Here is a 12,645-nt window from a genome sequence, read left to right as displayed (position 1 = left end):
TCAACGAAGAGCCGTCCATGGTACCCGCTAAAAACATGTAAAGCATTATGCGAACTTTGTTGGTGTTGTGCCTGATGACAATGAAGAATTATTGCAGAGCCCCTTGTAGTGGGTTGGAGGCATCCAACAGCCCACTCGTTGCGCAATTCGCATTGTGTGACGCCTGGTTACAGAATTCGCGTTGTGTGGTGCGTGGTTGTTATTTCAATCTTCTACCACACTAAATTACATATGTTAATGTGGTTCCTTCTGGACATGAAGCCTGTATAGCGTCTTTTTGCAAGGCATTTCCAAGCACCGGCATGGCTCAGAGGTGTTTTTTTTTTTTTTTTTGCAACACTGGGCTCCCACGCAGAGGGCCCAGGTTCGAACCCCGTTCCATTCTGGAAATTTTTTCTTATTTCGTTTTTTTTTTTCTTATTTCGAGCGATAGTGGTTACGGACACCGGCGGCGGCGGCGGCGGCGGCGGACAACTACGGCACCAAAAACGGCCGTTGAAATGATCTCATAACAGCTTTCGCTGTAAAATTTTAGTGACTCTGAGTCCGAGTGAGCCCGATTGGGAAAATATTGGTGAGTCTGAGTCCGAGTGAGCCCTGAACGGCAAATATGTTTCTTGAGTAAGTCTGAATGAGCTTCACCCTATGTTGCCGACCTATGGTCCTATTTACTCATGTTCAACATTACTATCAGCCTTATATTGGCTTACGTTTATACTCAAGTCTATTCACACATATCCCAACGCACTAGCGTTCATGCGCCACCTCAATATATATATTGATCAGATGCGTCAGTTAGGGGCAGCGGTTCCATGACCTCCCCCCGCAAACTCTTTCACGGGAAGTTCTTGATAATACTATCTTGTGTGAGGCACCTCTTTCAATAAAAATGTTCTCACTGGATTGAAAGCACTGATAACTCGTACTTGAAGGTACAAGATGAAAAAACGTATTGTAGAGCCCTGATTATGTGAGATATTGGCGTCAAAGAGCATTGACACCATGATCGAAAGAGCTAATTTTACGCTAACGGACTCACGAGTCGACTCACTCAGGCTCACCCAGACTCAGTTCAAGGGATGAGTCTGAGTGAGTCCGGCTGAGCAGTATGTTGGTGTGTTTGAGTCCGAGTGAGTCCAGTTGAAAAGTGTAGCGAGCCTGAGTCCGAGTGAGCCCAGCTGAGCAGTACGTATGTTGGTGTGTTTGAGTCCGAGTGAGCCCTCAGAGCAAAATATATTTCTTGAGTGAGTCTGAGTGAGCTCCAATTCTTTTTGCCGATCTATGCAGATGACCAACTTAAGGGAGTACTCACGCATATTTTAAGAGTTGAAATTCTGTCACAAGTTTTTCGCACGTAATAAAAGGTGACAGTTACTGGCGCATAATTTAGAAAACACGTGAATCGGACTGAGTATTTTGAATGCCAAGAAGGATGAATAGCGCAGGCTATATTGTAGGCGAGCACAGATATAAGATACACGAAAATATGATTTTAAGAATATATATATGCTGCCATCTACAGAAGTGAAAAACGCCGTGTTGAAATGTGTATAATACTGTCCGTATACAAGATAGCTTTCTTTAACTTTCTGTTTTACCTGCCATTATTGAAGGCGATGCCCACATGACAGCCCCCGGATTTACTGCATTAACATTGAAACAGAGAGAATTTGTCAACATTTGACATGTGGATGTCTTGCAGGAGTCATCAAGAAAATGTCAATTACGATGATTGCAATTCGTAAGCGCACAGTAGCATACACTAAGTATTGAAAGAGTGTCTTTTGGGCAGTTATAATAGTTACGAAGACAAAAGCTGACTCGAGGTGTCTTCTCTTGCAGATTAGGTTCCCCTGACGACAGCCCAGGCGTTTGGGGTCAATGCAAAACGGAGGAGGGATATCTGATGAGCAAATACGCACGTGGAAAGCGTGCCTTTACTTTTTCAGATTGCAGCAAGAACGCCATCGCTCATTTCTTGAAGTAAGCCCTTTGACATAATTAAGATATGGCATTCTTCAAAAACATCTGCACCGGCAAAGTACTGACGAAAGCTCCTGCCTGGGCTTGTCGGCACTTCATTGCCTATATAAATTAAGAACGTAAGACAACTGACGTAGAGAAAAACAATAGCGCTGATGTGTTTATCTTTGTGTACTGACAAAGTTGATATATCTATGACTGCAAAATAACACTGCATTATTTCTCGCAAAAAAAAGAATATTCATTGATTCCGAGGCCTATATATGGTATTACTCAATCACTAAACCTTACTCTCTCTGTTCTTACTCGGTTAATTTCCCATCGTCTTTCCTTGTTTCAACAGATTAAATACATCTGCCTGCTTGAAAAGCAAACAGAACTGTCAGATCGTGTCCTTCCCCAACAAGGCATTAAAACTTCCAGGGCACGCGATGAGCGGCGATGCGTATTGCAAAATGTTCTACTCAGGATTTGCAGCTGCTTACTTTCTTGAGGTGAGAAAACTTATGTCCCTCTCTCCACTGTAATGCATAAATGCGGCAGTTTGGGCACGTTGGTATTCCATCTTGAAAAAACTAAGAGCACACGGAAAACACGGACGATAAAAAGACACACACATGCATCGATATGGGCTGATTGTGTGCTATAAGTAGCAGTGGATCACAAGAATAAATTTTGTTGGAAGTAGCGCCTACGTGTGTGCATATGTGTGTCTTCTTGTCGTCCGTGTTTTCCGTGCGTTCTTAGTTTCTTCAATAATGCAGAAACGTAGCTCAGAAAGCCAGATAAACTAAACGAGATAAATTATATAAAATGCGCAAAACGAGCTGGTTTTCACGATGGAAACAACGTGCAAGCAGACGAGCGCGTGTAAGCGGGCTCAAGTCTTGTTTCTACGAGCACGATGCTTACGATGATTTCGAGCCCGACTTAATTGTTTACGCCGAGAAGGTTTTTCCCAAACTTGTCCAACTTAGCCGTTTGATTTGCGTTTGTCTCTGAACAGAAACACGGTTCCGACAAAACGCAAGAAAACCTTCCCTTCAACACTTCTACTGCGCGTTCGACCATTCGTCATTATTTTTATTGCAATCAGGCTTTTCACCAAGCCAGTTAAAAGTTCCATGAAGGCAAACGTTTTTTGCAGCCCTATATACTCTCCTTAGGGTACTTCAAGGTATGTCATTTGTCGTGCCTAATCTTTTTAATACGATAGCCCTAAGTGCCTCAACAGAAATTGGCCTTGGAAAATTTGGCGTGCGGTACAAACAAAAACCACGTGACCTTAATGAAAATCAGACGAAAGTCACGATTCGAATCGGAATCGAGCTCTGGTATTCAGCGTGGCAGTCAAGTGGTATACAAAAGAGCCACGCCAATGCTCGAAACCCACTTTGGAAACAGATCCTATATACCAGGAGTCGTATAAGACGGTCATTTCCAATTTCATTTATTGGTCATTTCTGATGGGCATTGGGCATCAGGACTCGAGAAAACATTGGTAGCGATCTCCAGAATGGCTGAAATCTAAACACCGATCCCGAAGGATAGAATACTTGTTCCAGGGATGTGTGTCGACTCGTGATGACTGCATAGGGTGACTCACGAAAAATATGGGACGAAGGCAGCCATGTGCGGGCCGCGCGTTTGAGACCCTTGCTAGATACAGCCATCATGCCGGGCAAGGAGATACGTTAACAGATGTAATAATAGAGAGTTTTGTGCCGGGGACCCCAAGCCACCTGCGTACGCACGCTCTTGCGTTCCTTTGCACTCCCAGCCGCATCCACGGAGAATACAAAAGAACGCAAGGGCTTACGTACGCATGCCGCTTTGGGGCCCCGGCACTAAAACTCTCTATTGTGTGGCAGGAGCGTAGAATTTCACCAGGCGTTAAACCATGTGAACTGTGCAACGAGTGGGTGTTTGAAAGCTGAACCCATTACGAACAGCTGAACTGTAATTCATCAGCAGTAGCAGTGACAGCGACGAAGACACTGGCACACTGGCCTTGAAAACGCGGCGTGCGCTACAAAAACTGACGTGACCTTTCTGATGCTTATAACGATGGTGATAACGGTTTTCGCCTTTCGAGTGAAGGGCCGCGTGAGCTTTGTTTCTCTCCAGAATTGGCAAAAAGGTCCTCTAGGCTCTATCTTTATTCGTTTCGACTTTTTTTCTCCGCAGTTTTTTGCATTCCTCAAGAAGTGCAAAATTCCTTGTCTGGTAGTGGAGAAAAAAACCAATAAGCTGAGGTTTCTGACGACGCTAGCACCAGACGGCACGCGCTGCGACCAGCACGATCGACGCAAGGTAAAACATCGCTTCACTTTCTCTTCAATATGAAACCGTCGTTCTTGTCGTTCATATCAAATGCCCTGCGTGACACGAAACAAGTTCCCAAAGAACATCTCGTGTTTCTTGTATCGAAACGATCATTATCACTCAAGCAGCGAAAATTATATTCTTCCTACTTATTGATGGAAACATGCCAGGTTTATCAGTGCTACATTCCATGTGCGTGCAGGTTTATTTATTTATTTATTTATTTATTTATTTATTTATTTATTTATTTATTTATTTATTTATTTATTTATTTATTTATTTATTTATTTATTTATTTATTTATTTATTTATTTATTTATTTATTTATTTAAAGTACCATACAGGCCCAACAGGGCTTTGCGTAAGGATAGCATTGCAACATTATGCACATGGCTTATACACGATTAAATTTACACGAGCAATAATAAAATAAGGAAAAATTCTCGATAATTATACAATGTAGGTCAGTTACAACGATAACGAAAATACGATGGAAACTAAATACAGAAGACGAAACATGCGAGATAATGACTACACAACAAGAGGCTACAAAAAGTACATACAAATTCTAAAAAGGCATAGTTCCAGCCTTGAAGAAGACAAGTCCACTCGTCGAAACGTCGGCTCGAGCACCCGCCCCCTGTTTACGGATTCTTTCATCAAAAAGGCACAGAGTTATACAAGTCATGAAAACCGAAAACATTGCTTAAGATTATGCATTGAAAATGAAGTGCAAGTTAGTATTCAGACGTATTAAAAATCACTAGTAAAATGAAACATGTTGCATAAAAACCAAATTAGATGTGAATAAAGCAAACAAATTCTGGAAATGCGTGTTGAGGTCGTGTCGACATTTCTCTCTATTGCGTTCAGCTACCATGTTGTCGGGAAAGTCGTTCCACATGCGGATGACGCGCGGTATAGGGCAGACGGGTTGAAGATGTCTGTTTTGCCGTAGATGCGCGTGAAGGAAAGATGATTGTGTAATCTTTTTGACGTGGATGCAGAGACTTGCAACGTTATTGGTAATGACCTTGTTCCGTGTACGTATTTATGAAACAATATATGGTGTGACGGAAGCAAACGTGCTGCTAAGTGAACTAAAATATAACCGTTGTTTTAGCGAGCTACCCACCATTACTTCTAAGGCGCGTAGATTTTTTGAAGGAGTCGCAGTATAACCACGGCCACTGGATGGAGAGAAGGAGAAGAAAGAGGAAGGAAAGGCAGGAAGATTAACCAGACGCGCGTCCGGTTTGCTATCCTACGCTGGGGGAAGGGGATTAAGGGAGAGAAAGAAGGGAGCATACAAAAAAAAAAAACTATCTACGCGAGCTTAAAGAACACAGCTGCGTTCCATGGTACTGGACTCAGGATCTCAGGCATATACGTTCCGATTTAGACAGTCGTGTCATGGTGCCTACTGAAGGCTTGCAAGTACTGGACACAGAACATCCAGTACTTGTTGTACGGTCTGAGCGTAGGGGGATTTCAGCTTGCCGACGAACACGCGAAGTGTGTCCAACAATGAAGCACGATGATGGTTGGTTTGTCTTCTTCAGGCAACTGGTCAGTCGGAGAATCAGTGCGCACTGTTGCCGATGTGCAGTGTGAATCTGCATGTCGCTGCGACTTCGGCAACGTAGGCCAAGCTGCATCAGTTGTGTCCATGCCTTCCTTGCTGTTCTGCTTTGCACCGGCCGTCGACGATCTCTGTGACTGTGGCTTCGGCAATGGAGGCCAAGTGGAATCTCCAGGAACTGCGCGTTTTACTGCAGTTCGTTTCGTGCCGGCCGCGAAGGGTCCGGATGACAAGGGAGTTGGTGAAGCAGGGCGTTCAAGGGGCGCTGCAGATGCACAAGCATTGGTTTTCTTGGATGCACGTCGGCGCCGATTTCGCCGCTTTCTGACTGTTTCGGCAGCCTCGCGATGCGATGTATGGTTCCTTGCCATTTGTTTCAATACATCGATTTCTCTTTTCATTTTTGGGCACTGTTTTGAGGAAGCTTCGTGAGGTCCATTACAATTCAAACACTTGAGAACATTGACTATACAAGTGTCCGCAGAATGGGTTTCAGTGCAGCGAGAACATACTCGCTCATTTTCGCATACGCCCACTGGATGGAAGTGTGCGTTTCCATCCAGCGGCCGTGTAACACAGCGCTTCTCAGCGCTGCCAATGCTTACTTGTAATTTAGTAGCTTAAATAATGAAATTCGGGGCGTACACTTGTGGCCTTGAAGAAAGAGGGATCGTGTCGTACCATTCAGCAGAGGAGTGTGAATATCCGAAAAATTCTAATATGGAATCGAATAGTCTCCCATTCTCATTCATTCATTTGTTTCGTTTTGATTCGGCTACTCGGCCTTCGAATGGAACAGCTGCATTTAGTTAATACGAATATTTTTGAATAAGTTACAAACATTTCAATAAATCAATCTGTACCAAATAAACACAAGCTTTCTGTAAGTGCAATAATTTCATCCCTGTGGGCAAAGTATAGGCATAGTATAATTAGCACTCTGGCATATTCGCAATAGTCTATATACTTCGCTTGGTGAGCCAGACATTACCGGCTGTACAACGACATTTCGTGCTCTCTGAAGAGCTCTGTGCGTCTGGGCCTTCTATGGCTCATAAGGCAGAAAATCCGACGTCCGTCGTCACGGCACACTCAGTCAGCGGCGCGGTGTGCGCCATGGAAAACATTCCCAGAGGCGGTGGCGCCGGCGTATGCAGACGGCCCTATGGTGTGACGGGATAATGGAAAGTGTAGCAATGCGTATAGAGCAAAAGACGAGACATAAATAAAATACAAAGTGAAATGTGTGTACTGTCAATCTTGGATGGATCGGCGCTGAGGGTTTCGCCTTCAAGTCTTTTTAACGATACTGAATGAGACCTCTTAGAATTTTATTTATTCCTGATTCGCCATTTGTGATCTTCATGCTGAAACTATAAATACAATGATGTGAACGTTGCTTTTGCATGTACAGTGCTTATTTGGTCCCGAAAGAAAGCGTGAGCAACTTAACGATATTTGTTTATCTTGTACCAGGTCTGCAAAAATACCATCTGCGTATGACCGCAAGGTCGATTTTACTTGGAGAACGAGCGCTTCAAGCTGAAGCACTTTTCCGTTTACTTCGCACGCCGATACCCTGCCGCATTTATGAATCAGCATATTGCGATGTACGTACTTCGAGACACCTCCAAAATGTTCAATAAATGCTTCTTTGTTTAAGTAGCTAGTGAAGTGTGTTTAATCTTTCTGGATACGTGCTTTTTTTTTTAATACGATGCATTTATCTGGCTGCGTGACAGCATCGCTGGTCGTCCGCATTCACAAAGTCGAATGGTGCCGTAGTTTTCAATCAACATGTCAACTGCTAAAGCGCGCTAAGCCTCCAGGGTACCAGCCAGAAATTGTCCAAATGTTCAGCACATGTCCGTTCCTCTTTAATGGACCCATATGAAAGTGTTCGCTCGATTTTCGTAGCTGCAGATATATGCAGGGCGCGTTTACAGCAAGGCAAGAAGACAAGATGCCCGCGGCTATGCCAAAATTCAGACAGCGCGTACGGTATTCCGAATAGACATTTCGACTCTGCAGAAAGAGCGCCCCTTCGCAGAAATACCTGCAAATATTTCTTTCCCGAGTCATTCGAACCCTTTCAGCACATTCGACTGATACATATCGCCTACTGAAATTTACGCTGTAGTTTAGTGTCACTATTTGTGAAATATAAATGACTTAAGGCAGAGTTTATATATGTATTCTATAGCTTTAGTTATAATACATCCGATTCCGATGTGTTCACGAATTGACGTTCACGATGGTACCTATAGGTACTGCATCGATGGTGTCATGTGAATGCAGATGGCATTTATTTTGCAAGATGAAAGGTTTGAAAGGGATGAAAAATTGTTTAACAGGAAAATATCAATGGAGAAAAAAAATTACATCATCTCCCGCTAAAGGGGACCATGAGGCGATTCGAAGCAGCGTTTCGGCATGTCGAGCTTGCGTTTCATCCGTAGCAGTTTCCCGCCGACGTTGCCGTTTGCGCTGGGCTTCCCTATAGCCCGGAGCCCGCTTGCCGACGTTTACGTTGCCCTTCGGCGCGCCGAGCCTTCCGCTGCTCCACGATCTCGGCAGGCGTTAAGGTAATACCATAGGTGTCCTCTGGTATTACTGCAACTGGCGCCGACGTTGACGTTGGAGCTCATGACACCGGCGCAGTGACTGAGCGTGTGTACCACCTAACGCGAGCATTTTATCTAAACGAGGAGGGGGAATGGAGAGGAGGTGCGGGGAGAGTGTTTGCGCATGCGCAGTAAAGGTGGTCACGCCGCACACCACCGGATTGAACTCCGCCAGAAGCCGCTTCGCATCTAAAACGTTTTGACAAGTGTAATAATAAATAATATCTGGGGTTTAACGTCCCAAAGCCACCATATGATTATGAGAGACGCCGTAGTGGAGGGCTCCGGAAATTTCGACCACTTGGGGTTCTTTAACGTGCACCTAAATCTAAGTACACGGGCCTCAAACATTTTCGCCTCCGTCGAAAATGCAGCCGCCGCGGCCGGGATTCGATCCCGCGACCTTCGGGTCAGCAGTCGAGCGCCATAACCACTAGACCACCGCGATTTGACAAGTGTAGAAATTGCTACCTTGCCGTCCAGGCAGTCAAGGCCATGACGTAGACAAGTCCACTTGTCGAAACGTTGGCTCCAAGCGATATTCCCTGAGCGTCCATCTTCCCCTGAACTTCTTTGTTTAGGTTTGAATACGGAACACGAGATTTCATGTGCTGTTTGCAAAAAGACAGCGCACCAGCTTGCCCAGTTCTGGTACTTGTTTTAAATATTGAGCGTTATAAGAACAAAAAAATTTTTTTTGTCTTCCAATGCCCATGCATTCAGTGCAGGTGCCCCTGTGAACTTCCTAACGTTTGTAAGTGAGGAAAACAGCCCGAAGGAGACGTAACACAAGCGAAGGAGCACACAGGACGAGCGCTGACTAACAAATGAGGGATCTTATTGCTTCAACGCAACATAAAGGAAAATTGGCGGGAAAACAACAGCACGTGAAACTAGGGTTTAACGTCCTAAAACCACGATATGATTATGAGAGACGCCGTAGTCGAGGGCTCCGGAAATTTCGGCTACCTAGCGTTCTTTAACTTGCACCTAAATCTAGGTAAACGGGCCTCAAACATTTTCGCCTCCATCGAAAATGCAGCCGCCGCGGCCGGGATTGGATCCCGCGACCTTCGGGTCAGCAGTCGAGCGCCATAACCACTAGACAACCATGGCGGGAACTTCAAGCCTTCGTCACGACACAATGGGCAGAAGCTATCATTCGAAAAGATTACGGTTGTGCGATTCCAACGCATGAATGCATTACGCACATGCGAGATAATTAAAATATTCTTTGCTAATTAGCGTCGCCTCTTCGTTTGATAACAAGAGCCTCGGCTATCAGACGACTGTACCAGCCGGTGTATCTTCCTATGACCTTGCATTTTCCGAACTCAGCGCGAAAACACACAAGGAAGGTTGCCCTCTAAGGGTATCTCCGAATGGGTGTATTTGGCAACTCTCCCTCAACCTTTTCCTAAAAAGGGCGCTAAACACGCTCACTGTCGATGATCCTTGCTTGCTTCGCAAGCCTAATGAGGTGTCCGTCTTCCCCCAGGACGAGGTCGAGAAACACCTTGTTAGATTGTCAATCGATCTTAAAGACCTGTACTAGCTACTCTCTTCCCCCCAACAGTTCTGCGGTGTCGTCAGGGAAGCTGCTGACGCAAGGGGAAGCATTTCCTTCCAGAGCACCATTGGCATCAGTGTCGATAATTTCATTGATCTACTGATGTGTTATCTTCAGTCAACGTTCGTCACCTTCGAGGAAAAATCTTTCCTGTAAAAGAAAGGTGTCGTGCTTGGCACCAGCACTCAGCGATCTCCACTTATCATTAACCTATCACTCATTGACGACCACGTTTGTTGGAGCTATTCACCCCGCACAGGAAAGACTTTCACATCAGGCCACTCAAAACTCGCCAAGCGTGCTGTTGCCACCGCAGCTCTGAAGAACGCCCTCAACCGGTCATGCCACTGCAAGGTGCACTTCAACTTCATGGAACAAGTGACCACACTGCGTAAAGCTGGTTACCCTGAGGAATTACTGCATGGCCTGGGGTACAAGCTGCTCTCACAGCTACACGGAGAGACCAGGAACAATAATCGCTCAGAAAGCAACTTCCAGAAAGAGCGTCATACTATACAGAGTCGTCCACATTTAAGCTGAACACCTCATTAGTATTCAAGACCTCATTGAAGCTGTTGTTTAATACATAATTCGGAAAATCATTACTGTGTTTGTCGACACCATGATTAGACGTTCTATAACGGGCATTGCACTCGTGAAGTATAAGAAACGTTCTAGTTTTACCGGTTTGAATATTAATGAGGTGTTCAGCTTAGATGTGGTTGACCCTGTACATTCACGGTATCTCGTACAAAATCAAGAAAATTGCCCAGAAATCTGGAGTGGAAGTACTTTTGAGCGCCCCTAATAACCTGGGAAGACTTTGTAGGCGCGTCAACGGGGAAGGGCCCAAGAAGCCGCTGTGTACAACTAAACACGCAGGACCGTTTGTAGAATGCACGGCCAACGTCGTTTATGAGGTTCCACTCTCTTGCAAGAAGACATACGTTGGACAAACGGGTCGTTTGTTTGAACGAATCTGCGACTATATAGGCGAACATCACAACGATCATCGTCTAAAACAAGGCAGCAGCTTGGCAATCCACTGCAGCATGCGCGGGTGCACACCTCAGTTCAGAAAATGCAAGGTCACAGATACACCAGCGTGTACAGTCATGTGATAGCAGAGGCTTTTGCTATCAAACAAGGGGCGACTCCTGCGTAAGCGAACCATATTCTTAACGCTAATTAGCAAAGAAGAATTAAATTATCCCGCATGTGCCTAATGCATTCGCGTGTTGGAATCACACAACTGTAATCTTTTCGAATGGTAGCTTCTGCCCATTGTGTCGTGACGAAGGCTTGAAGTTTCACGTGCCGTTTTTTCGCGCCTATATTCCTTTATATTGCGCTCAAGCAACAAAATTTCCTTCATATGTTCGTCAACGCTCGTCCTGCGTGTTCATTCGCTTGTGTTAATTCTCCTTCGCACTGTTTTCCCCATTTACAAATGTTTGACCAACTAGCCCGACGAACCACACTTCTGGAATATTCCTAATGTTATCTCTTCACCACTGCATAGCCAGTTTTTCAGTGGCGTTCTTTCGTGTACCAGAGTTCACATTCACTAATAAATCTGCGCGGTCTCTGCTAAGCTAAAGGACAGCTAGCCCTTGTTCGCTGAAAGGCTCACCGTAGGCTCAACAGTGGGGGAGAAGGGCGTTCACTGCGAGGCTCTAGAGGGTAGAGCAGCATTGCTTACCGCGTCACCATGGAGTAGCGCCGACTTTCCTGAAGCCGTCCAAGCTTGTGTCTTCGTCCAGCTATTTGTTTTGCAGATCGTCAAATGTCTGCTACGGAAACTTGCAACGAGAGCGGTGTCGCCTAACTGCAGCAGCCCGTGCTCGACGCGTGCGAAGCGAGTTCCTGTTGTGGAACAGCGCATGCGCGCGGCGTTGCCCACGGGACGCTGTGTCGGTCGGCTGCGTGCGAGATAAGATAAAGATACCTTTTAGCGCTGACCAGGCGTAGGCAGAAATTTATTTCGGTGGGGGCACGTCTTTAATCCGAATAGGGGACGTACCGCATAGGCAAGTGTGATCGAGTGTCGTTTCGTGCTCTGTGTCCCATTGCAGAAAGAAATTTCGGGATGGGCACGTGCCCGGTGTGCCACTCCCTGGCTACGCCATTGGCGCTGACGTCCCCTGTGTAGGTACAGAGCTCAATACGTTTTAGGAAGCCGGAGCGCCACGCTCTGGAGTGCACGGACGACACAACAGATGACACGTGGTTTGAGACGGCCCACATTTGAGCATGTACGGGTCCAATGACGCGCTTGCCTTGCATCTTCTCCGTTTATCGCCGCGGCTTCAACCTTTTTGGCCGTCAGATGTGCTGTGGGTGGAGCAGCGAAGCAGAAAGGAAGAAAGAAAACGCGCGATATATGTGCGACGGACTGCCGGGATGACACCACTAACCGAGAATAAACTTGCAGCAGTGCTTGAATCGGGCGCCGAGCCGAGTGATTGCCCGCGCTTTTTTTTCTTCGCTTTTTATTTAACAGCGTAGTTGTTTAAGCCGGGCGTAATATGTCTGCTCAACCCGAAAACTAAGCTTCATCA

At 45.6% G+C, this 12,645-nt stretch overlaps 2 protein-coding genes across 2 annotated transcripts in view; one reads left to right on the top strand and one right to left on the bottom strand.

Moving 5' to 3' along the window:
• LOC119401358 (uncharacterized) overlaps positions 1-7,546 on the top strand; it is a 55,031-nt gene extending 47,485 nt beyond the window's left edge. The window contains exons 12-15 of the mRNA XM_037668084.1: positions 1,843-1,983; positions 2,327-2,477; positions 4,171-4,296; positions 7,367-7,546. Coding sequence (XP_037524012.1) covers positions 1,843-1,983; positions 2,327-2,477; positions 4,171-4,296; positions 7,367-7,393 — 445 coding nt within the window. The 3' untranslated portion in view covers positions 7,394-7,546. The remainder of the gene's footprint in view (positions 1-1,842; positions 1,984-2,326; positions 2,478-4,170; positions 4,297-7,366) is intronic.
• Positions 1-11,928, bottom strand: part of LOC119401359 (uncharacterized) — a 127,964-nt gene extending 116,036 nt beyond the window's left edge. Inside the window, exon 1 of the mRNA XM_037668085.2 lies at positions 11,787-11,928. The gene's annotated coding sequence lies outside the window, so the exon portion shown is untranslated. The remainder of the gene's footprint in view (positions 1-11,786) is intronic.
• Positions 11,929-12,645: the final 717 nt, after the last annotated feature.

The sequence above is a fragment of the Rhipicephalus sanguineus genome, chromosome 8 (genome assembly GCF_013339695.2).
Source record: "Rhipicephalus sanguineus isolate Rsan-2018 chromosome 8, BIME_Rsan_1.4, whole genome shotgun sequence".
NCBI classification, from domain to species: domain Eukaryota; kingdom Metazoa; phylum Arthropoda; class Arachnida; order Ixodida; family Ixodidae; genus Rhipicephalus; species Rhipicephalus sanguineus.
Note: the sequence above shows the minus strand (reverse complement) of the source record. Positions and strands in the feature narration are given on the sequence as shown.